Below are 26,184 nucleotides of genomic sequence, written 5' to 3'. Positions count from 1 at the left end.
AAATATTGACGTCACCGCTGTACGGAGGGCTGCAGCGAGACCCCTGAGGGACGGAGGACAGCGTGGGAAGCCTCATTAGGATCCTGAGGCTTCCCCCACCCGAGGCGAGTACAGGCCAGGGGACGTTTTGACGTTACAGATTCTCTTTAAAGAATGGCTTTATATCCAATAAAAACTTTGCCTGCTGTTCATTGCATGCATCATTTCCCAGCCTGCTTGTCCCAAAGTAATGTCATCTGTGCAAAAATAAAAAGTCCCTGGAGCTCAGACTACAGAAGTGCTGGGAGCTGCACCAGACTGGGTGAGAGGATATTAATAAGTGTGATGCTCTCTTATTATACAACTCCAAGCCATTTCCATATACAATAAGGCTTCAGATCAGCATATCAAATGGGTTATCTTTCGTTATTACTTAATGTAAGTATTCACAAAAGTGCCATTTTTAATTAGAGACTATTTGTCATGCTGACATGGAGTACCATCCACACGATCCAGTGCCCCCAGAATACCCCACACTACTCAGCTGGTAAGTTCGACTGGGACGCACTTCAAATATGGGTGGGGAAGAAGTGGCAGTTCTCCTCCTCTGTCCTCTGTGGTAATGCCCCATTCCCCCCTGATCGCGCCTACTTGTCGGATTAGTTCCCACTCCCTCATGTCCACTTCATAACAACATTTTTAATTACCTGTTTTGTTTTTAACAGGTATTTAACAACAGCTCAGGAGTACTTTAAGCAATCATTTCAAAAGTGCATCTTGTAAAGATGTGAAAAAGACACAGAGATACCGGGTGCCCAATATCCTGTAATATCGTCAGATCAAAGGAGATAATAAATACAGGGTACAAATATACTCACAAAGGTGGGTTGCAAGGAAAGCAACCACTCAAAATAGCATGTGAGGAAGTACCGTCCTCACTCGGCCTTTGTGAGGCGGTATCGTGACGGTCACTGCTCCAAAAAAAAGGGGTCTTTGTTTCTCAAGGCTGTGAGGTCAAAGACTAAGTACATTCCTCATCAGGAGGTTACTAAATATAATGGGAGAATGTAGGAGGAGCCCAAGGTATAACAATCTAAGAGATAGGTAAGTGGATCTTACCTTAGAGGTGTCTTATTCATGAATACAAGATTTTCGGTCAAAATATAACGTTTTTATTATGCACATCAGACAATGCGTTTCGCTGCAACAAACCGCTTCATCAGGTCAAGTTCAAGTGCCTTTAGGGGAATCCATTTACCTATCTCTTAGATTGTTATACCTTACGCCTCCTACATTCTCTCATTTCAAAAGTGTACTATCTCAATACCTTAAAAGAAACCAGAGATGTACAATGCTGCAGATTTGATACTTACCCGGGGCTTCCTCCATCCCCATAAGCTCGTCTGAGTCACTCGCCATCCTCCCGCAGTCTGTTCAGCCGCGATCAGCCCCTGGTAACAGGCTCAGTCACGTCAGTCCGGGTCTACTGCGCATGCGTGGGAGGTCTGCGTATGTGCAGAAGACCCAGACTGGACCCGACTGAGCCTGATACTGGGGCTGATCGCAGCTGAACAGCAGACCGCGGGTGGATGGCGAGTGACTCAGACAAGCATATGGGGCTGGAGGAAGCCCTGGGTAACTATCAAATCTGCAGCATTGTATGTCTCTGGTTTCTTTTAAGGTACCTTTTAAAGGTCTCTGGTACAGTTTAAAGAAAAAGTGGTAAGGATCTGCCATGAAGCTTGCTGGAGTCATTGCAGTACAAAGATTGCATTTGATAAAAAATAATACATCTTAGAAAAAATGTTTTTTCACTCTGAAGTTTATTGTTTTGCTATATCCCTGTTAAATCTCACAGTTGATATCAGGCAATTTAGAAATGGAGAGATCTCCTGTTAACATAAGAATTCAGAGTCACAGACCTGTAAACAGCTGCGCTTAACAGGGGTCCTGCTATCGCTCCAAAAGAAATATTTATTTGCAACAGATCAAACACAGTCAGCAGGTGGTGTCATTCCAATTTTCACTTGGAAACAAACATTAGGACCTTTAGTAGATTGAGCAGCTGCAACACAGAGATGCACAATCATGGCCAAAAATATCGGCACCCTTGCATTAATGTCAGAACTCCCCCCCCCCCCTCCTTAGAAAATGATACCGGTAATTACAAGATAGAGATGTACAAACCCGACTCCACTCGTGTACCAGGCAGAGCTGGTGGTGGTCGCACTCTTGATAAAAAACAACAACGACAATCTCAAGTGACCTGTAAATGGTCCAAGAGGAATGTTTCCCTTTCAAAAGGAGGGTGACGGCACAAGATATAAGGAAAAGAGGCGCCCAGGAGTAATAAAATACTTTAAAAACAAATAAAATGAAAAAAGGTGAGCTGGCTTACCTCAAGGAAGACAAACTCACTTGATAGATGAGTTTTTATTTCACTGGCAACTTTCGTGGGTACTTGCCAAATTCCTCTGGTCAAATAGCAGTGCCAAGCTGTACTAGTAGCTGTAGATAAGGTGCCTTATCTGCGGCTAATAGACATATCTATTTAATATTGAAAGGGACAGCTCAGGGCTGTTTCTTGGGCAGTGCGGGCAAGGCGGCCACTCTGGGCAAGTTGAAGAAGGGGGGCGCAGGCAGAAGGACATAACTGCTAGGGAGCTGGTGACACGCAGTGCAGGCAAATGGAAGAAGAAAGAAGATTACCAGCACAATCACCCTCTTTGACTCCTCCTGGGCTGCCTGCGTCCAACGTCAAGTCATCATCCCATCACCACCGTGTGATGACACCTGATGTCCTGTACTGCAGGCTGCCAATGCGTGGCGCCCATGGAGGGGTCAGCTTTCCGGGGTCTCTTCCCCTGTGTGTTCTCCTGGTCCCTGCTTCCTCCTGGATGAGCGGCTGATCACTAGAAAGTAGGCAGATCTACGTGTGACCTGTGGCTGTGTGACTGTCCCTAAAGAGTAAGGGTTCACAAGTCCACTGGGGGTGCGGGTGCAATTTTTACACCCTCGCCCTGGGTGCAATTCAGCCTAGAAACTGCCTTGGGACAGCTAATACTCTTCTAAAGAGAAGTTGGACTTTTTATTTCTTTATAGCATCACTGAAGAAAGATTGTGCCCCAACAAGCAGCCAGGCACCAACAGTAATTATGTGGAAATTACGGTACCATCTTATTTTGTGAAGTGCATAATGTGCCCACATTTAGAATATCCAACCCTGACTACATAAATGACATGTTCAACTCTCTTTTGTTACATTAAGCTGTTGTTTTGCAGTTACAACACTTTACTATAGTGTGGCTGTACTGAGCTTTGTAAATTAAAGGGAATCTAAAATGAAAATAAACTTATGGTATAATGAATTGTATGTGTAGTACAGTACAGCTAAGACATACAACAATAGTAACACAGATATGAGTCTCCCTTTCTGAGCTCTCTGACTAACTTAGAGAGCAGTGCTATTTTCTGAAGCTCTAATACATCAAAGAAACTTCAGATAAGATTTTACTGCAGAGAAGTTCAAATGGTCATTAGCTCAGCTCTGTTTCATAATTTAAAATACAGTGTGTAGTTTGTAAACTGCAAATATTAGCAAATGATGCAATGTTATAAAAAGCTATTTACCTGAAAATCCGTAATACACATTAAATTCATCATATCATAAGTTGTTTTTTTTTTGTTGTTTTTTGCTTCAGTGTCATTTTAACAGGTTTAGCAAGAAGACATTCAGAACTATATCATATTCTCTTTCAACTCTCAGAGTAATGACCATGTGTGGTTTCTGCAAGGTCTGTCTCCATCTAGTGGAACAAATAAAAATTACAGTACTATAATAAATTGAGGAAATACAGCATTACATTAGAGATGCACATAATTATACGGTAGCTTGCATGCAAACTTTGTGTCTCTTGAAACCAAAATCAATCTGGTTTTCAGTTTTACATAAACATAGTCAAGTAGAGTGACACTTGCACTGTTGGACATGTGGGATGCGTAGAAAAGTCTGTGCAATGAGAGCTGAGTCATTGTGCTTGCACTTGTAGATCCAATAAGAAGGAACCAAGTAGGGTGAGACGACTAACCCTTTTACTGCTGGACTAATAAGACCAGCTCAAGTGTTTCCCCGAAAGTAATTCAAATAGTGTGCTAAGGCTTATTTTCAGGGGAAGTCTTATATTTCTATGAACACACAAGTTCTGTGCTGTGTGTCCTCCTGCCTTCCCCACTGTACCACCTCTTCATCTGCTGGATCCACCTCTTGTGTGCGTCTCCTTGTACCTTTAGTGTCTTCCTGGTGTCCCCCTCTGTACCCATGTCCTTCTCTATCCCCTATGTCCTCCTGTGTCCTGTGTACCCTTATGTCCTCCTGGCGTCCCATGTCCTTCAATGTACCCCTAAATCCTCCTCCTCTTACCCCTAGCTCCATGTCACACTGCCCCTGTGTCCTGCAATGTCCCCCTAATCCTCTTCTTCCCCCCCAGTTCCATGCTGCTGTGTCCCTGATCTTCAGCCTATGGTGAAGAAGTATGGCAGCTTGTGTTTCTACTGGAGCTGATGATCTCGTAGGTTGGACCATGGCTCTGTAATTGGGCCGATCACTGCACTCGCTGAGTGGCGGCGACTGCAGTGATTGGACCTGCATACGAGACCATGGGCTCCAGTAATAACACAAGTTGCCATACTTTTTCCCCATACTGCAGCTAGGGCTTACTTTCAGGGTAGGGCTAACAATCAAGAGCATGTTCCAAATTCCTGCTAGAGCTTATTATCAGGGGATGTCTTAATCTCAGGGAAAGGGTATATAAATGTGTGCTGAAGTATTCTAGATTTTGCATGTAGAAATGCTTAAAAGAAAATCTGTAATGAAAAAAACCCCCCTAGGAGGTACTCACCTCGGGTGGGGGAAGCCTCCGGATCCTATTAAGGCTTCCCCCGTCCTCCTCGGTCCCACGGCGCCGGAGAAAATCCTCCCGGAGCGGCGGCGATGTAAATATTTACCTTTTGGCTCCAGCGCAGGAGCAGTATCCGCTCTTCCCACAGAGATAAGCGAAAATAGCCGATGTCCGTCGGGCCGCTCTACTGCGCAGGCGTAAATCACCTGCGCAGTAGAACGGACCCGACGGAGATCAGCTATTTTCACCTATCTCCGTCAGAGGAGCCGCAACAGCGCCCTCGCTGGAGCCCGAAAAGGTAAATATTGCACATGTTGTCGGATTTGTCGCCTTTGAGTTCCGGGGGCTGCAGCGAGACCGCCGTGGGACACAGGAGGACGGGGGAAGCCTCGATAGGGTCCAGAGTCTTCCCCCTACTGAGGTGAGTACCCCCAGGGGAACTTTTTTCAGTAAACGTTTTCTTTAATTTAAAAAGGTTTGTTACCAACGAAAGGTTAACATTAATTTTCACATAGTACATGACATATTATATGAGCTAATCCTTTAACAATGTCAGCCCCATCTACTGGCAGAAATACAGCACAACATCTGCTGAACTGTAACCAAGGATTGAACTTCATCCCAATCAGTAGCTGATATCCTCTTTTCCCACGAGAAAGGTTTACCTTTTCTCAAATAGATCATCAGGGGGTCTGTATGGCTGATATTGTGGTGAAACCCCTCCCACAGTGTGATGTCAGGATCTAGGTCCTGGCAGTTTCCTGCCTGTGGACCTTGTTGCATTGTGGGAAATAATAGCTGTTTCCAACTGCCAAGCAACCAGTATCTCCCTCTTTGCATATGTATATCTGTAAAAACCATTTAGCCTATCACAATGTTAGTGGGTGTGGTTATAAATAATGGAAGTCGATGCTGTCTAGTTTTTTTCATGTCTGCCAGTAGTGAAGATGGTGACGTGAAGTCTCATGGTAGATCAAACAAAATGAACAATACATGGCAAATATAAAACATTTATTGATCTCTTTTCTATTTTTTAACTTCTCACTTTGCAATGTATTGATTTTTTTTTTCCCTTTTTCGCCAAAGTTCCTCTTTAAAGGGGAACTGAAGAGAGAGGTATATGAAGGCTGTCATGTTTATTTCCTTTTAATCAATACCAGTTGCCTGGCAGCCCTGCTGGTCTATTTCTCTGCAGCAGTATCTGATTAAAACCAGAAACAAGCATACAGCTAGTCTTGTCAGATCAGACTTATAAGTCTAAACCACTGAAACACCTGATCTGCTGCATGCTTGTTCAGGGGCTATGGCTAATAGTATTAGAGGCAGAGGATCAGCAGGGCTGCCAGGCAACTGGTATTGTCTAAAAGGAAATAAACATGACAGCCTCCATATACCTCTCTCTTCAGTTCCCCTTTAATAGTTGTTCCTTCAAATATAAATGTAAACTGCAAATTCCACAGCGAGTAAAAGTGTATTCAGTACTGTACTACAGAGGTTAGTGATCCAGTCCGTGACCACTTCCTCTCAGCAGGAAACTTGCTCCAGCTGCTAGCTCCTGGGATTCCCTCAGAGAGTGGGGAGGTAGAAAGGCTCACTCATTTACACGGTACAACTTTCTGTGGTTGGGGGAAATTGGAGATACACATGGGGGACTGTAGAGCTCTAATGCTTTGTTTCACCAAAATATATTTTTTATACAAATGAACTGATCATATTGCCTAATCTGTCTAAAGGTTTAAAACATGTCACAAAGTTCTATAACAACAAAGAATTCTTGGACAACCAGCCAGAGATTCAAGACCCATGAGAGAAAGAAAACACTACAAGAGTCCTGGAATGACAGTCTTCAATACATAAAGGTCTGGTAAACATGAAAACGACCATAGCAGCCCTAGGAGAGCAGAGGAAGGAAAAAGCAAACAAAAGCTGTTGTGACAACCTATCTACACTAACCGGTTTCCTGATTTGCTAAAAATGCACTTAAAGGGGCACTTAAGTCAAACAAAAAAAATTAATTTTACTCACCTGGGGCTTCCAATAGCCCCCTGCAGCTGTCCGGTGCCCTCGCCGTCTCCCTCCGATCCTCTGTCCCCGCCGGCAGCCACTTCCGGTTTCGGTGACAGGCGCAATAGCAGTACAGAGGGCGCTATTGTGACTGGGAACGCGAAGAATCACTCGCGTTCCCAGCCTGTCGGCTCCTGTCGTCGAAACCGGAAGTGGCTGCCGGCGGGGACAGAGGATCGGAGGGAGACGGCGAGGGCATCGGACAAATACAGGGGGCTATTGGAAGCCCCAGGTGAGTAAAACTATTTTTTTTTTTACTTTAGCGTCCCTTTAAAAGATGAGAAAGAAATGGGGAAGAGATGAAAGAAAGTAGGCAAATCGAAAAGTCAAGGAAACACAGAGGGCACCCCAGTGTCATAAGACACTTATCTTTGGGAGATAAGATGACTCTGCACCTTAAAGGACAACTGTACCAAGAGGACTATGGAGGCTGACATATTTATTTCCTTATAAGCAATACCAGTTGCCTAGCAGTCCTGCTGATACTCTGCCTCTAATGCTTTTAGCCTTAGACCCTGAACAAGCATGGAGCAGATCAGGTGTTTTTGACATTATTGTCAGATCTGAGAAGATTGGCTGCATGCTTGTTTCTGGTGCGATTCAGACACTACTGCAGCCAAATAGATCAGCAGGGCTGACAGGTAACTAATATTGTTTAAAAGAAAATAAATATGGCAGCCTCCATATCCCTTTCGCTCCAGTTGTCCTTTAAGAAAAAACAGAGACAAAGAGAGGTGCTCACAGCTTGGCTATAGTTGCAGCTGGTACCGATTACTGAGGAAGTGAGCATTTGATGCCACGAAACGTGTTGCCATAGTGTATTAAAAGTCCTCACTTATAGTTTTATTGTGGCATCCTCAAGGTAAGCCATCTCATATTTTCTCCATTTGATTGGTTTTAACTAGTTTTATCTACACTGAGCGCCTCTTCCCACTTCGTATAATATACGTGTCCTCACCTGACCCACAGTGTTGAGATCTCTGATTGTCTCTCATGTACTTAGTTGGCTACATAAACCAATTTTGTGGTACACTCCAATCATATCTGTAGTGCCTATGGCAACCTTTCATTTATTTCTTTAAATGTAATACCATGCACTGCTGAGATGAAGTCAATGCTTGGGGTCCACCAGCACAGTTCCTTCAGACCTCATGATATACCGTATTTTTTGGCATATAAGACGCTCCGGCATATAGAATCCATCTAGATTTAGAGGGAAAAAACTGATTTTTTTTTTCTAAACCTGGAGCGTCCATTGTTCAGGATTGTCCTCCTTGTACCTCATGTGTCCTCCTCTGACCCAGTGTGTGCTCCTCCGGCCCTAGTGTGTCCTCTGCTTCCCCTTTCTTTCCTCCTCCGCTCCCCGTGTATCGTTACCAGCAGGAGCACAGTAAGAGAGAGGAGTGGTCTCTGATCACGGCTGGATTAGGTGAGCAATGCTGTCACTGCTGATAACGATACACGGGGAGTGGAGGAGGACAGAAGGGGGGAGCGGAGGACACATGGGGAAAATGCAGAAAGTCCTATACATTGTGGCAGGTCCACGGTCCGTATCAGCAGGTGTTCGTAAGTCGGTGACTCCCTGCGTTTGGCATATAGGATGCAGTAACTTTCTCTTCCTATTTTGGGGGGTGAACAAGAGTGTCTTATATGCCGAAAAGTATGGTAAGTAGGCCAATATGGCGATATACAAAGTAGAGGGCTGCATCGGGTTGGGTACCCACAGGTTACCCGATATATGCGGGTCGGGTTCGGGTACCCGTTTTGATTTTAATCCAGTTGCGGGTCGGTTGCGTGTAGCGGGTTGGGGCTGAAAAATTAGACCTGCGCAGGCCTCTAATATAAAGCACCTCATTTTAGTAGTATAATATAATTCTATGTACAGATCAGATTTGTTTTTTATCCTAACTCAGCACATTCATTCAAAAAAGTAATCAAGGCATATTGGCAAAGCTGATTTACTGTGCACAGAGAGACAAGATTTATGGAGCAGGAAAGGTTTACAAAATGTCAACATAAGTAAGAAGATCAGATCAGACATCCAACCAAAAGAAAACTGCAACCATATCTACAGGCAGTGCAATGTATCTGTGCTAAAATATCTTCATTGTGATGGATAGCTACTGTGTTCTCATGAAGCACTTCATAACCATTCAACAACAGCTCTGATGGTTACCCTCAAAAGGAGTGTAAAGATATACAAGTCTTATCAGCTCATTACTATACATGAACACGCCCACACTCAGCGCAGAGTAGAGATAGGAGCACAGCTCTCAGCGGATGGATCCAGTGTGTACCGCTGTCACAAGAATACAATTCCAGCATCCAGCAGATAACAGGAGGCCGTATTCCCCCTGCTTTATTAGTTCTACATCCATCCAGCAGTTGGACAAGACAGGATAATGTTCATTAAAAGAACTTCACACCCTTGCTGTCGTTTAGTGTAAAGACCTCTGCTTTGTGGTCCATTTGTAGGGCTTCCAAGGATCTCAGGAGCATGGCTTCATCCAGACCATGGAATTCTGGGTAACAAAAAAAAATAAAACACATGAAATCAGTAAATCAATCTGTTTGAACACACAAAAGTATAAGCATATTTAAATATTATGGTAGGTTTGGCTGATTTGAACTTGAATAACATAGAAGTGCTATCCCGTACAGCCATATCAATCCCTGGCATGCACTGATGAGGACCAACATTCCAAAACAGGCTGTCTGCATGTTGGGTTAATGTGGCGCCGTAACATTTATAAGCTACAGGTTTCCTATATACCAGCGGTTCTGAATATTAATAGTAATAGTAGTTAAAGATACTTTTACATGCATATAATCAGGGTCAGATTTGTAATTTTTACCATCCAAGGCCCACTATCACCAGCTGCTCCTGGACTGACAGTATCCTAAACACCCCCTCCCCCCCCAACACAGCAGGGATTAGATTACAAGTTCCTCTGAGGACAGCTGTTGACATGTTGGCAGGGATTAGATTATAAAATCCTCTGAGCACAGTTAGTAACATAATAGCAGGGATTAGACTGTACGCTCCTTGGTGAGCGGCACATTTGGTGAGTGACAGACATCTTAGAGATCACTGTAAGTGCCCATTCGCTGTCCTTTCATCCCCCGAGTGCAAGATCCGGCTGCTGGTAGCCGCCCATTGCTATGTGCAAACTCTGTGTAGCAGGATTATTGTTCGGCAGGCTTACTGCTACTACTACCCTGCTGCCCAAAGCCCGCCTCTTGCTTTGCTGGTACCCTAGGCCATGGTCTTGCCTGAAATCCAGCCATGCATATAATAGCCCTTCCATTATAGTGCTTCCTAATTATAGCATGCCCGAGTGCTTGTCCCCATTTAGAAGGGCCTATATACAGTAATACAGTGCTCCTTGGTAGTGTAATAGTCAATACTCAATACCCTGTCCTTTCAGAGACCAGCATTAGAAGCAATGCTGCTGTAAGCAGAGCAGTCACCTTCATCTGTGACAGTGACAATCGTGGTGCTCCCATCCCTACACCCCACCCATCTCTGACGTGTACCATGCAAACTCGCTTGGTGACTAAAGACTTTTGAAGGCCAACATATTTCAAAAGGGTCCCTTAACTATTTGTCATTAATATTTAAAGAGATTTGAGACAAATACAAAATATCAAGTAACATGAAAAAGAAAGAAAATGAACTTAAAAACAAATTAATAACAACAGAAAATGTGAGCTAAAACCGGCATCCATACCTTCCCCTTCTGTGTCATCGCCATTAATCAGCTCATAAAGTGTGAACACAGAATTGGTCATTCCATTTTTAGACACCTAAGAGAAAACAGTGAAACAGTGACAGTAAAATGCATGCATTATGCCCCCTGTACTCCTCATCACTAGAATGATGCTCCTCTCTGCTTAGTTCCTATAACCTCACCTGCTTACTAATTACCTCCGCTGCCTCTTTACTTACTCACTCGGTTTAATACGTGCCGTTACACACTCTTTGTAATCTGATACATCCCCTACATAAGGCATCTGTACTCCATGCTATTTTTGTAGTTGGCCCAATGTGGTATTTGACAGTGATAAAGGTGAAGCTAAAGATGGTACACACATCCAATTTTTGACTGGCCCAATCACTGACCAAATTTACAAATTTTTGGCCATTTAAAATTGAAGGGGTGTACCTGGTTTAAAGTGTACCTGAGGCGATATGTAACATGATGAGATAAACGTGTATGTACAGTACAAAGCATATTAATCACCAGGCTGTTTTACTTGTTCTATTTTGCTGCCTGAAAAAGTTCATTTCTAGGCATGGAAGTGGCAGCTTCGGTCTTATCGGGAATACAGTAAACATGTATAGAAGAACAACAAGAATTTGAGCATGGCTGGGAGTCTTCATATAATATCACATTTCTGAAGAACTCCCATTGGTGGAAGTGAGTCACTCGACTCAATAACAACATAGCTACAAACAAGAAAGAGAGACTCCCCACATAGGATGTACCTATAGAATGTACTACTGCCCACTGCGGTTGCACACTAGTTTGGTGGCCGCACATTTTTTACGTGGAAAGTGTGATCTGGTAAAAACATATACAAATCTGTCACATACACTGTCTATGAATTTGTGTATATCCAGGTGTTTTCCCGGGTGCCTTGGCGATATTTATTTATACAGTGTGACAGATCATTTTTTTTAACAATTATATATCATCATTGGTTGTATCATCTATAGAATTATTGTATACTCTATTCAGGCCACAAACTCTGTCCGTTCGCGGTTGATTGATCCCTGTCATGGTCAGAGTTGCTCAACTCCGGAACCGGATTCATTCTGGATAGTTGCTATCTGGTTTTCACCTGCTTAAACGCAAATCACCTTCGCGGGGGCGTTAATCTTACCTATCATGACGCCTTCTTCGTCCATCCCTCGGCGCCTCCCACGATGCGTTCCACGCACGTCACGTGACTACAAACACTTCCTCCTTCAACCCGGAAGGAGGAAGTGTTTTTAGTCACATGACCACCGCTTGGACCGCATTGTGGGAGGCGCTGAGGGACGGATGAAGAAGACATCATGATAGGTAAGATTAACGCCCACCCCGCACAGGTGATTTGAGTTTAAGCAGGTAAAATCCGGATAGCAACTATCCGGAATGAATCCGGCTCCGGAGTTGAGCAACTCTGGTCATGGTTACAGGACTGTTATGACATTTTACATGGACAGTGTGGCATTAATTATGCTTGCTTGTCACCTTGAGGACGCGTCATGGCCATACCTTGTTTTTAGTTAAAGAGAGTCTGAAGCGAGAATAAATCTCGCTTCAGACCTCAGAGTTAGCAGGGGCATGTGTGCCCCTGCTAAAACGCCGCTATCCCGCGGCTTAACGGGGGTCCCTGATCCCCCAAATCCCCTCCGTAATGCGGGGGAGCGCTTCCTGTTTGGGGCATGGCTAACCGCCGCAGCCCTGCCCCACGCGCGTCTGTCAGCGCGTATCTCCGCCTCTCCCCGCCCCTCTCAGTCTTCCTTCACTGAGAGGGGCGGGGGAGAGGCGGCGATGCGCCGCTGATAGACGCGACTGGATGCAGGGCTGCAGCCGTTAGCCCTGCCTCCAGGAGCGACTAAGTCTGCGACCAAGTGTTGCAGTGGGGGGTTTGGGGGTCAAGGGACCCCCGTTTAGCGGCGCTATTGCGGCGGTTTAGCAGGGGCACACGTGCCCCTGCTAACTATGAGCTCTGAAGCGAGATTTATTCTCGCTTCAGAGTCTCTTTAAGTTAAAGACTATGGTTGTTTTGTGATTCAAGGCCAAAAGCGTGTTTATTACCTATTAGGGTACATTCTATGTGGAGAGTCTGTTTCTTTTTCTTGTTTGTGGGAATATAGTCAACATCACTGATAAGCAAATTACAGCCATAAAAGTTTTCCTGGCAGAATACAACTTCTAAAAGCAGAGGGAGATGAAATATATGAGCTTCTGACCTTTTTCTAACTCTGGACTCTGGAATTTTATGCTGCTTTTAATGCTTTAGACTGTAGATGAAATTTTATGACAATACCACTCTGCAGTTCGATCAATTTTCAATAGATTCCCTGCTGAAATCTATTAGAAATTGATGAGCAGTGTATGGCAGGAATAGATTGCTTTTAAATTGATGCTTTTTTCAGAAAGGAATCGATTGCTTTGGAACACTGGGTGGAAATCTTTAAGTGCGTGGCCAGCTTTACATGGTTAAATTATAACAGTGTTACTTCACTGTTCCTCACTTTACATTTACTGCAGTGATTAGCTGCACTAGGGTTGAAGGACCACTATTGCGAAAAAAGTAGGTTTTGAGCCAGTTCATTTCCTCATGGGGGATTCTCTGGGTTTTGGCAGTTAAACTGCTGTTCAGGAAATGCTTTTGAAAACAAAGAAAACCCTGAGAATCCTCCATGAAGAGATGGACTGGCCCAAAACCTGTTGGCTCAGTCAGATTTTAACTGCCTACTTTTTGTGCGGTAGTGGTCCTTTAAATTCCGCTGATATCAGTCTGCCAATGTGTGTGGTCAGTATATACAGAATACAGAATGAGGAAGATTTTGTTGCCTTCAAATGGCCTGTGGATGTAACAAGTCAAGGAATTACACAAAAAGTCAGCATGTGCCAGCTGCACGTTCTTCTGCCTTGTATCGATTCCCTTTTTTAATGTTTACTTATGTGTACTTGCATTTATCCTTTAACCTCCTTAGCGGTAACCCCGTGTGTGACACGGGGTAAGCCGCCGGAGGGTGCCGCTCAGGCCCTGCTGGGCCGATTGACATAATTTTTTTTTTGCTGGACGCAGCTAGCACTTTGCTAGCTGCGCCAGCACCCCGATCGCCGCCGCGCTTGATCGCCGCTATCCGGTGCGGCGCGCAGCCCCCCCCCGCCAGACCCCTGCGCTGCCTGGCCAATCAGTGCCAGGCAGCGCCAAGGGGTGGATCGGGTCTCCCAATGACGTCCCGACGTCGCTGACGTCGGTGACGTCATTCCGCCCCGTCGCCATGGCGACAGGGGAAGCCCTCCAGGAAACCCCGTTCTTTAAACGGGATTTCCTGATCGCCTATCGCCGGAGGCGATCGGCGGGGCTGGGGGGATGCCGCTGAGCAGCGGCTATCATGTAGCGAGCCCTCGGCTCGCTACATGATTTAAAAAAAAAAATTAAAAAAAAAACTGCTGCGCTGCCCCCTGGCGGTATTTTTCATACCGCCAAGGGGGTTAAAGAACACCTGAACTGAAAAAGCTACCTAAGGTATGTACAGAGGTATGTTCATGCAGCATCCACACACCTCTGCGTGTCCATTCCTCTCCTCATTCCACCCTAATCCCTGTAATCACTCCTTCAAAAATCTGACTTTTGGCTAAAGTCACATTTTCAGACAGAAAGTTGCGGGCTTGCTGCAATGTTCCCTCTTATTAACCTCACATCTTCCCCCTTAAAGGACAGATGTAAGCTGAAAAAAAAGTCTACTTACCAGAGGGTTTCCTCCAGCCCTTGGCAGCCTTCCTGTGCCCTCGCCACAGCTCTGCTTTAAGCCGGTAGCAAGGGGTCCCCTCCGGTGCAGATGCAAGGCCAGCATCTACTGCGGACCTCCAGACCACGTGAGCGCGACCGCCTCTTGCGCAGACGCTGTAGATGCCGATCTCACATCTGCACCGGAGGGGACTCCTGGCTACTGGATGAAAGCAGAGCTGGTTTGAGGGTGCAGGACAGCTGCCAGGGGCTGGAGAAAGCCCCGGGTAAGTAGATCTTTTTTTTTAATTAGTTCGGACGTTCCCTTTAAGGGGAATATATGAAGCAGGGAAGCGGAGTAAATGAGAGTGTGATAGGAGGGAACATCGCACTACGCCTTCCTCTTGTTGTCTGAAAAGAAAATATTTCAAAAAAGTACACTTTCAATTTGATGGAACTTTGGGGCTTCACTTGATATACTTTAGGCAGCAAACTTACCCATTGGTAAATCACTTTTCCCCACTCATCCGGCCGCCTCCACATTATCAGAAATCTGGTTTTATTTTTATCCAGCCACTCCAGATTACCTGAAATAAAACATAGCAGAACCTCTGAAAATGCCTTCATGAATGATTAGTGTTTTTACAAAAGACTTCACTAGTTATATAGGTTTGCACAATGGAGAATTGTACAGGTTCCTGTGAAGATATTTCATTGTCTAATGATCAGTAAGGCCTGGTGCACACCAGAGGAGTTTTTCTGAGAGTTTTGAGTTTTTAAATCTGCTGCTAATGTTATCCTATGTGTCTGTGCACACTGGAGCAATGAGGTTTTGTAAAAAACCCCATAGCATTACATTGGGAAGAGCTTTTGAAACCTCTAAAAGCTCTTCCCAATGTAATGCTATGGTTTTTTTTTACAAAACCTCATTGCTCCAGTGTGCACAGACACATAGGATAACATTAGCAGCAGATTTAAAAACTCAAAACGCTCAGAAAAACTCCTCTGGTGTGCACCAGGCCGAACAGAGAAATTATCTGATAAGGGCAAAATCACACTATGACCCTTAGTAAATTCACTTTTTCTCTGAAGTTTTCGCCTAGGTGATATTTTTAAACCTAATCAATAAATGCCTTTAAGGCTGCTTCCACACAGGGACGTTACAGGCGCACGTTAGTGCAGCCTGTAACGCTCCCCCAACGCACAGCAATGTAACACAAGTGGGCTGTTCACACTGCCCACGTTGCGTTACATGTAACGCTGCACGTTGTAGTGAAAGTGCAGCATGCTGTGCGTTCTAGCGGCTTTAGCCGCGTTAAGACTGTTTGCACATGCTCAGTGGGGGCCGGAGAGGAGGCGGGGAGATGCCGCTACAGTAGCCGCGCACATGGCTACTTAATATGCACTGCACTGGCGGCCGCTGATCGGCCGGCGGGTCCACGTGATGCGGAGTGTCTCGCTCCGCATCACGTGGTCCTGCCGGCAAATCAGCGCCACTCTGGGAGACCTTATACGGATAGAGCCGCCTAACACGGCTCACTCTACCGTCCTCTCCCGCACCACCATACGTTGCGTTAGGTGCACGTTATGCGACCTTAACGTAGCACCTAACGCAACGTCTTAGTGTGTAAGTAGCCTTAAGCCACCAGCAAGTAAGAAAGTACAATAATTTTGACAGTACAATTTCACCTACGTGTTGGTACTTTTTCAGCTGCAGAGTGCTGAAAATGTATTTTAGGCTCCTTTTACGCTGTGTTACCCTATTTCACCGAAAGGGGCCGCAAAAGCAATGGAAATCTATGGAGACTTTCACACTTGGGGGTTGATTCACTAAACCATGCTATGACAAATAGCACAACTTATCAAAGATATCACACCTTCTCAAAGTTAGCACACCTTATCAAAGTTAACACGCCTTGTCAGAGTAGCATAGCGAGCGCTACGAACCTGCAGGAGCTCAGAGCAGGATGGGTGCCATTGCCAATTAGCAGGCATAAGTTCGTAGCGCTCGCTATGCTACTCTGATAAGGCGTGTTAACTTTGATAAGGTGTGCTAACTTTGAGAAGGTGTGATATCATTGATAAGGTGTGATATATTTGATAAGGTGTGCTATTTGTCATAGCACAGTTTAGTGAATCAACCCCTTATTGCGGTACGTTCCGGCGTGCCGGAAGTCTTCGATCCAACGCAAGTGCTGCAGCACGTTACCACAAGCACCGGACTTAACTCAGAGTTTGGAGTAATGCAATGCCATGGGCGGAGTGTAAACGGCGGAGTGCGGTGCATCGTGGCGCACATGTGCTGACTGATGGGAATCCCAGTGAAGTACTTCCTGCCCAGCAGGGAGTACGTCACTGAACGGGGGCGGCACTATGCATATGACCCACTTGCCACACTCTGACGTAGTGTCATATGATTAACATTTTTTGTGTCGCTATGCAATGTGGCATATACACACAACGGAAAAAGTAAGTGTAAAACTGGCCTCAAACAGAAGATGAAACATTATCTTCTTGAAGAAAACTTAGGAGAAAAAGTGTATTGAATACGGGCCTATGTGCATTTTACAACATGTTATGTACAGGTTATAAGTCATCTACAGCCAACTTCATTACAGAGAGCAAAGCACGCTGGGAAATATGCACATTAAATATGTTATAATGAGCATCATAAAAATAGCTGCATTTAATGTTGTGAATGGTTAAGTGCTGTTAATTATTTGCTTAAAGTGGATACAAGATAAACTTTTACTCATTGCATAATTGTATTCCTTACATATAGTTTATAGGGCATTCCTCAAGCCAAATACTTTTTTTTTTTTTAATACCATAATTCCCTATGAACTAAACAAGCCTCGCCCACAGCTCCTCCAGCGCCTAGGCACTCTGAGATCCATGTAGCAAGGGCTTATGGGAGCTCAGTCTGGGCAGGAGGAGGTGTTACTAGCTAGAGATTTCAGAGTCAGAGGGGAGGATGAAGGAGGAGAGAGGAGTGGAGTATTCACAGGCTGAGGGCTGGAGATGCAGATAAGTTTGACTGTGCATTGATGACAAGCAGAACATGGCTGCTCTCATTGTATCACAGGAAGAAGTAATAATATACTGTTGAAGCTGTTTGCAGCTAGATATGCTGTGTAAACTATCTAAACTTTAGATAAGATATAAAGACAAGTTACTTGTTATAGTTAGTTTTTCATCTCGGATCCGCTTTAAAGTGATGCTGAAGCAAAAACAAACAAACCTTATGATATAATGAATTGTATGTGTAGTATGGATAATGAATAGAACATTAGTAGCAAAAAAAGTCTCTTATTTTTTATTTTAAGTTATATAACTTATTTTTATAACAAGTTAAGGTTCTCATGAGCTGGAAACCACTAGAGAAAATAAATCTTCTCTAGTGAGAAATAGATCTGGAGTTGTTTTTTTGCAGTCAAACCAAGACGCCTTGTCTGCAGGCCCACTGTTTTTTAAAGAGGAACTCCAGCCTAAACAAACATACTGTCATTAAGTTTCATTAGTTATGTTAATTAAAATAGATAGGTAATATAATCTCTTACCCACACTGTTTTAAAAGAACAGGCAAATGTTTGATTTCATGATGGCAGCCATCTTTTTGGTTGAAAGGAGGTGACAGGGAGCATGAGACACAGTTCCAACTGTCCTGTGTCCTGAGCACCTCTCTCAGTTCTCTCAGTTGCTAGGCAACGTGAATAACAACATAGGAAATCCAATCATGCTCTGCACAGCATCAGGGCTTTTTTTTGACGGGTGGAGCTTAGATAAAAATGCAGCTAAAAATGAGACTTCTATAAGAAAAAAAAGTTCTGATGCTGTGAAACTGATAAAGAAACACCAAGCCTTTTCAGTTCTGCTGAGTAGATTTTTAGTCCGGAGGTTCACTTTAAGCAACACGAGCCCAACACTCTGCAATCATGGATTTCGGTGAAAGAGGAGGCATTTTAAGGCTGCTCCCAAAGACCTTATTAGTTATCCAACTGGTTTTAAATTACTGACAGGTGTACTTTAAAGTGAGCCTGAACTGAGTAAAATTATTTAAAATAAACACATGATGTACCTGCAAATTAACATTACATATTTACCTCACCGTCAGTTGCTCTCAGCTCACCATTTTCTTCCTACAATGATTCCTTCCAGTTCTGACAAGATTTTATCAGAACTGAAATATATCAGTTGCATATCAGTTGCTGTCAGTTATAACTGAAAGGACAATGGATGTGCAAGGTAATTACCATGTTTCCCTATGGCTCATGTGGCTGATATTACTGTTTAACAGTATGCTGACCAGGAAGCTGTTATGGGGTAATGGCCATTTTCAAAATGGAAGACAAAGAATTCCATTGATCACACAGGACAAACATGATGCAGGAGAGGAGAAAGAGATTGATGAGTAAACTGCACAGGAGGGAAGTATGACCTGTGTATGTCTATTTTGACTTGTGATCTTCAGTTCAGGTTTGCTTTAAGTCTCAGAATGTATCCGTGTATCTCAGAAGAGATCATATGTTTTCTATGGAATACATTTACTCACCTTTTTTTCTAAGTTCCTCTAAAACCACCTGCACTGACTCCAGTGACAGCTTTCCTATACAAGAGGTCAAGGATATCCACCACAACACATGGGCAACATTGCACACACAAGCATAAATAATATACATGGATTAACCGTCAGGACACCACGATCTGTGATTGGGCAAGAGGACCGAGCGGTCCTCTACCTAATCGCAATGCCTGGAGTGAATGGACATGACCCCGATCAGCAGCCATGTCCATTCATAAAACAGGAAACAGTCATAGGTAGTAAAATGTAAAAAATAAAATTGAACACTTCCTATAAAACAAGAGAGGGTTAACTACAGCCATCTAGTGGCCAAAAAGTAAAATTACACGTACAGGCACCTACACATGCACTTATTAAAATTAATAACTTACACTTCCAAAGCCCCCCCCCCCTTCCAAAAAAAAAAAAAAAAAACTTGTAGAAAAAAATATCAGTTTAAAAAAAAAAATTACATGAATAGTTGCCTGAGGGACCGCCTGCTCCCACACTGCCCCACAGCTAGCACCAGAAGGGTATGTCTTTTATCCATACATATGCTATGTTTATGGACTTGTTTGCAGGACCAGCAATATAGACACACAATAAAGAACAGAGTTTGCTTAACCTTCAGATGTAGTGCCGGATGAATTTATCTCTTCATTGCATACATATGTTTGATGTTATCTTCAGCATTCAGAGCACACAGGAGGTGTGAGTACCCGGACCCATTTTTGATTCCTCCAGAGAATAATCCCCACATAGACCCCACAACCGCAGTGCCAGTCTCTCTTTTTCTTCTTTTTTCACCTGAAAATTTGTTTAATCTATATTTTATGAGGTTATATTACTATTACTTTACTACATAGGGGTTTGTAATTATGGACCGGACTAAAAAAAAAACATAAAAAGCCCAGAAAAATAACACGTATATTTCCAAATCATATATTGTCGCCATACATTGTGATAGGATCATAATTTAAGCAGTTTAATAATCGGGACAACTGGGCAAATAAAATGTGTGGGTTTTATCCACAGGAGAACGTTTTATTTTAAAACTATAATGGCCGAAACCTGAGAAATAATGATTTTTTTTTCCATTTTTTTCTTATTTTTCCTGTTAAAATGCATTTAGAATATAAAAAATCTTAGCAAAATGTACTACTCACAGAAAGCATAATAGGTGGCGAAAAAAATTAGGTATAGATCATTTTGTTGTGATAAGTAGTAATAAAGTTATTGGTGAATAAAAGGGAGGAGCACTGACAGGTGAAAATGACTCTTGTCCGTTAGGGTAAAAACCCCTATGGGGTGAAGTGGTTGAAGTGTACAGCCAGCGATTCAAAACATGCTTTGCTGTAACCATGGCATCATTACAGGTTAGATTGCTATACCTAAAAATCGCATTTCACAGCCCTGGGCTGATTATCTGTAAACACAACATGTTACCACTTTTTCTCAGAATGATCTGACAACTTATTTAGCACTACAACAGACTACAGTACTTCCATCATGACTAGAGATGTTCCATCAGATGATAATTCCTGCTTGGATGAAAATTGTACATAAGATGGCGGTGGGATACTCAAGTTCCTGACAATTCTGATTGGCCAGATTCTGAGTGAATAAAATCTGCATGCAAGCCTGGATTATTTGCATCTCATTAACTACCTCTCACCATGACATTATAATAGCTGGTGAAAGTGAAAGAACTGTAATAATAATGCCACATCTAGATTAGCTGCAACCATCCATGCAGAAAGGATACGCTGTATCTTTTTGTTGTTGAATAATGGGCTTTCTTGTATTTCCATCACATTCATTGTGTATAGTTTGTTGTGCCGGCAATAAGACAGGACTAAGGAGCTCCATGCTGACAGCTGCTTCTGTCTTGTGTCCACATTAGGCTGCAATCTGCAAATAAAAAGAAAATAAGATTATGCCACTCCCCCTTTGTATCCCTCCAAATAGCCAAGAGCTTGTACCATACATTTGGGTATTAGGGCTTGTACACATTGACAACTGATGTCGCCCGTCAGGGATCAGCACCTGATCCCCTTGGGCTATATCGCTGGGCCAGGCTGCACACGCTGTGTAGCTGACAAAGCGCACACAGCGCTATGCGGGAAGTCTGGCATTTGTATGAAGCTTCAGAGTACTGGGTGGCCTTATAGACCAGTGGAAAGGCACTGAAGGGGCACTGAAGGGGGACAGAAGCAGCAAAAAACGTTGATATGTACATGAGAATCTGGTAGTGCTCTATGACAAAAAAAAATGCACATGCTATATGTAGTCTGCCCTACACCCCAGCACAAGTGGACTGCAGAGTCAATGCTGAAAGCATGTCTCCTAGTTATAACTACCACTCTTATGATGCCTTTCACAAGCACCTGAAATTTATTTACAGTCACATAACAGTGAGTCCTGGAATTCTCGTGAGGAGTCAGGAAGATGAAAGCACTGTTACCAGTGGTGGGAGAGGTACATAGCCATAACAAGCCTCCAACATGCACTCGGCACCCCACATGTGTTTCCAATATGCACGTTGCATTTGGTGGGATGGGTTGCATGCAGGTATCATGTTTTTTTTACAGCAAAAATTGGGGTTCAGCTGATCCCTGAGTATACATGTTATCTTTAAAAACTTCATCCTGCATACTTATTGTTATGTAGACATACCTCCCAACGTTTTAATAAAAGAAAGAGGGACACTTAAAGACACGCCCCTGCCACACCTCTGACCACACCCCTCACTATGCATATCACAAAGAATTCAGAATCAAAAGATGTAGTTTTTATCATTTAAACCACACTGGTTCTTTCTATCATAATTAGTTTCTCTTCATTTTAACATTTGAAAATAAGAAATATTACATTTTTATCGATGGGAATAAAGTTTAGAGTCACTTAACCACCCTGGCGTTCTATTAAGATCGCCAGGGCGGCTGCAGGAGGGTTTTTTTTTAAATAAAAAAAAAACTATTTCATGCAGCCAACTGAAAGTTGGCTGCATGAAAGCCCACTAGAGGGCGCTCCGGAGGCGTTCTTCTGATCGCCTCCGGCGGCCAAAAGTAACACGGAAGGCCGCAATGAGCGGCCTTCCGTGTTTTGCTTACTTCGTCGCCATGGCGACGAGCGGAGTGACGTCATCCGCCTCCGATCCAGCCCTTAGCGCTGGCCGGAACTATTTGTTCCGGCTGCGCAGGGCTCAGGCGGCTGGGGGGACCCTCTTTCGCCGCTGCTCGCGGCAGATCGAGTGTGCTGCTCTTTATTTCATCAAAATCGGCTCAGCAGGGCCTGAGCGGCACCCTCTGGCGGTAATGGACGAGCTGAGCTCGTCCATACCGCTAAGGTGGTTAAAGGACAACTGAATTAAGAAGGAGGATAAGGAGGCTGCCATATTTATTTCCTTTTAAGCAATACCCTGAAACAAGCATATGCAGATCAGGCGTTTGACATTATTATAAGATCTGACAAGATAAGCTGCATGCTTGTTTCTGGTGTGATTCAGACACTACTGCAGCCAAACAGATCAGCAGGCCTGCCAGGCAACTGGTATTGTTTAAAAGAAAATAAATATGGCAGCCCCCATATTCTTCTTGCTTCAGGTTCCCTTTAAAGAGTACCGAGGCAGACTGAAATATAGATAATACTTATCTATGAAGAGGAAAGCCTCTGTATCCTACAGAGGCTTCGCACATCCTCCTGGTCCCCACTGTTACCAAAAGGAGGACCCCTCAAGCATATTTGTCTAAGAGCCACACGCAGGTTCCTGGAACTTATCCAACAAGCTTGTTGAATATGTTATCATGGCTACCCTTCTCTTCACTCCAAGGCTGTACTGTGCCTGTGCAAATATGGCAGCGCCTGCATAGTGAGGCGGAGCTGTTTGTCCATGAGCTGCTCCATGCTACTGTGTAGGGTTGACTGTACTCGCACAGGTGCAGCAAGCAGTGTTGCCAACTCATCCCTTTAATTACTGATACATATGAATTATACAGGTTTTGTGGCTAGGTAGATGCAGTTAAGGCACTGATTATGTGCAAATAGCCGCCGAACCTGTATCACTTAGATGTGTCAGTAATTAAAGAGATGAGTTGGCAACACTGGCAGCAAGGCTGTGTTCCTGGACAAAGAATAGCTGGGACGTGAGCTTCCACAGGGTCCTGGGTAGCGGTGGTGGCGTGCAGGAGGACGTGGAAAGCCTCCGAGTCTAGAGCATGCACCTAATCTTGTCAGAATAGGGATGAGCTACGGATTAAAAACGGATGAAATCTGAATGCGTTTCATTCAGATTTCATCCTCCTAATTATTGCACCTGAGTGAGTGTGTGCAGGTGGAAGTGTTTGTAATCATGTGACTCGGCTTGGAACGCAGAGTGGGAGGCACCTTGGGACAGGTTAAAGAAGACGCCTGCTGTGTAAGTTTAACCCCCCCACTGCATACACCCGCTCAGGTGCAATAATTAGGAGGATGAAATTCGAATGAAACCCATTCGGATTTAATCCGTTTTTTAATCCGTAGCTCATCCCTGGTCAGAAACACCTGATCTGCTGCATGCTTGCACGTACACATTGCACTTTTCAGTGTTTGAGTCTCAGGGCTGGTGCACACCAAGAGCGCTTCTGAGCGCTCTTAAAAATGCCAGCGCTTTGGCTAATGTATTTGAATGGAGCACACCAGAGCGATGTGATGTTCTCCCAAAAGCAAACAAGGGTCCTGCAGCATTGATTTCTGATTGATTCATCAATGATAAAGGGACCCCGAGCAGTGCCAAAAATTAAAAGATTACACTTATCTGGGGCTTTTTCCAGCCCCCTGTAGGCGGCGAGGTCCCCCGGCGTCCTCCTGGCTCCTCTCCGTGTGCCTCCGCCGGCCCCGTTACAGGTGTCAGTCGGCTCTTCCTGGTTCCTGACGCTCGTCGTCATCACGCCGGCCGCCGCGATGAGGCTGGCGTGATGAAAACGAGCATCAGGAACCAGGAAGAGCAGCCTGACACCCGGCCCGGGTGTCGCCGGTAACGGGGGCCGGCGGAGGCACACGGAGAGGAGCCAAGAGGAACGCCGGGGACCTCGTCGCCTACGATGGGCTGGAAAATGTCCCAGATAAGTGTAATCTTTTAATTTTCAGCACTGCTCAGGGACCCTTTAAGTTTAGGAAAGTGGAAAATCGCTCTGAAAAGTGCTAGATCACAGCGATTTTCCAAGCATTTTTGTTACAGAAGCTGTTCAATTACAGCTCTACTGTAACAAAAAATAAAAAAAACACTACACAAAAACACTCCAAAAATCGCTAGGCATGATTAGAAAATTGCTAGGCACATGCCTAGAAAAATCACTTCATAAAGCGCTAAGCGTTTGCGATTACGCTGGCGCTTTTTGGTGTGCAGTGGCCCTGACATTCACTTTTCTCTATCATACTGGCAGTCTTGTTTATGCATATACACTTGTTTGGAGACATCAGGAACTTATAATGGTATATACGTGTTATAACTAATATATATCATTCAGAGCTGTGATTTGTGGGATGCTTGCATGAATCTTTGTCATGTCAATAAAGCGATCTTTGATTTGATTGATGGTGTTGCATCCCTTCCCTGCACTTTATAAAACTGAAAGGGAAACTTTATTGGGCTTTAAGAAGTACAGTAAAAAAAAACTTTCAGGTAATGAGACTTGAAGAAGATGCCTGCAACGTTCCATGATGACTCTGGTTCATGCTTTCTAAACTTCTGTATTGTAGTCTCTCCATGAAATGATTTCTTCTGTAACATTGTAATACTTGCTGCAGATTTTCCTAATATCCCCATTGACCCCAGTGTATCTGTACATCGACAATGGAAAGTCAAATAACCCCAACAGTGAACATAAAAACACCTTCCAGCAAGTTATACTCCACTACAATACCCCACTTCCTGCTCTCTACCGGAACAAGAAGCTGCAGCAGCAGCACACGTATGAAGGGTGGTGCTCCTTATTAACCCTTCCCTCCCACCGTCACACGGGCGCCAGTTCCTCTTACGTGTAGAACGGGGGGAAATCGTATTGCCACGGCCACTCGAACCCCATGTCCGCAGTGCTTCCTCTAATCTCTTCCGCACTGGGAAGGCAGTGCACTGTACTTGTGTTCCGGATTCTCACTGCTGCCCGGTGCTGCGCGTTGATTGGAGGACAGTGCAGGGAAGGTAGAGGGCGGGCTGCAGCGGTTGCCTGGGTAACAGGGAATCAGGGATATTAGATGTCGGGTGGCTGGTCGTGCAGGAGATCAGCTTGGGGGCTTCCTGGGGGTTTTGGGAGAGGGTGCAGCTTCTTCAAGCTAAAGAGGAAAATAACGATGTATATATATTTAAGTGTATTGACTGCACACCAGTAACTAAACTGAAAATTTTATATTCTTTCTACTTTCGTTTCTGTACACTCTGCAAAAGACCAAGAGAGTATATACTTTGATAAAGTTTAGGAGTCTAGTTGAGTTGACCCAGAGGGAAACGTTATAGACCAGTGACTTTAGGATCCTTTTCCACTAGGAAGCATGATTGCAAATACAATCGCACTGCGCTGCTATTTCGCAACCTGCAATTTCGCCTTGTCGTGATTGCACTATGAAGCCATTGTAAACAAAGTGCTTGCAGTAATTTGGTTGTAGCCACTTATTTGTAAGAAATAAGGGACATAGGCTTCGATTCACTAAAGGGTGAATGTCAGTAAAAAGGCACTTAGGATGTGGAAACGGCCACTGCACGTGCTAATATGCAGCACGTTCGCGTGCAAAGTTGGCCGAAACGGCGCACTGGTCCGCGCGAAAGGTGCTATTTTGCATGCGAGCGTTGCAGCCTTTTGTGTGCACCAGTGTGACGTTTCGGGTGCGACGTTTCGGGCGTACCGGATAGCGCGCGATTAGTAACACCTTGTCCGTGCAAACTATTTAGCACCCTAGTTTGCACATCCACAGCCTTAAAACGTGCTAACAGTTAGCACCGGTTAGTGAATCAGGGCCATAGATCACTATCATTAAATAAACTCTAAAATTGCACACCAGGACCTTTGGCTGTGTGCTTCAGCTACCACTTCCGCTTGAACAACTTTACTAAATTTTTTCGGCTGGTTGACTTGATAGGGTTTCCCTGCTATGGTCCCCTATTTCTTACAAAATAGTGGTCAGGACCAAATGGCAGTGAGCTGCCTGCCATCAGTGGCAGCTCCAGCTTCAATTTTTATTTCTTTATTT

General features: G+C 44.2%; 1 protein-coding gene across 1 annotated transcript; it reads right to left on the bottom strand.

Annotated features, from left to right (window-relative positions):
- Positions 1–8,883: 8,883 nt before the first annotated feature.
- On the bottom strand, positions 8,884–25,116 carry VPS25 (vacuolar protein sorting 25 homolog). The gene is made up of 6 exons (XM_068263986.1): positions 24,979–25,116; positions 20,726–20,871; positions 18,952–19,005; positions 14,898–14,986; positions 10,673–10,748; positions 8,884–9,463 (listed from the first exon to the last, which is right to left on the bottom strand). The coding sequence occupies exons 1-6, from the start codon at positions 25,023–25,025 to the stop codon at positions 9,351–9,353; spliced, it is 525 nt and encodes a 174-aa protein (XP_068120087.1). The 5' UTR covers positions 25,026–25,116; the 3' UTR covers positions 8,884–9,350.
- Positions 25,117–26,184: the final 1,068 nt, after the last annotated feature.

This window comes from Hyperolius riggenbachi, chromosome 12 (assembly GCF_040937935.1).
Source record: "Hyperolius riggenbachi isolate aHypRig1 chromosome 12, aHypRig1.pri, whole genome shotgun sequence".
Lineage (NCBI taxonomy): Eukaryota > Metazoa > Chordata > Amphibia > Anura > Hyperoliidae > Hyperolius > Hyperolius riggenbachi.
This window is presented reverse-complemented; position numbering and strand designations above follow the sequence as displayed.

Bases quoted from the DNA above. Each gene is read 5' to 3' on its own strand.
- VPS25 (XM_068263986.1), bottom strand. From the start codon at position 25,025: ATGGGGTTCGAGTGGCCGTGGCAATACGATTTCCCCCCGTTCTACAC. The intron at 19,006-20,725 runs GTATCCTTTCTG...CCTCTTGTATAG, and splicing joins CAACAACAAAAAGATACAGC to GAAAGCTGTCACTGGAGTCA. The intron at 10,749-14,897 runs GTAAGTTTGCTG...GTTTTCTCTTAG, and splicing joins GAAAAGTGATTTACCAATGG to GTGTCTAAAAATGGAATGAC.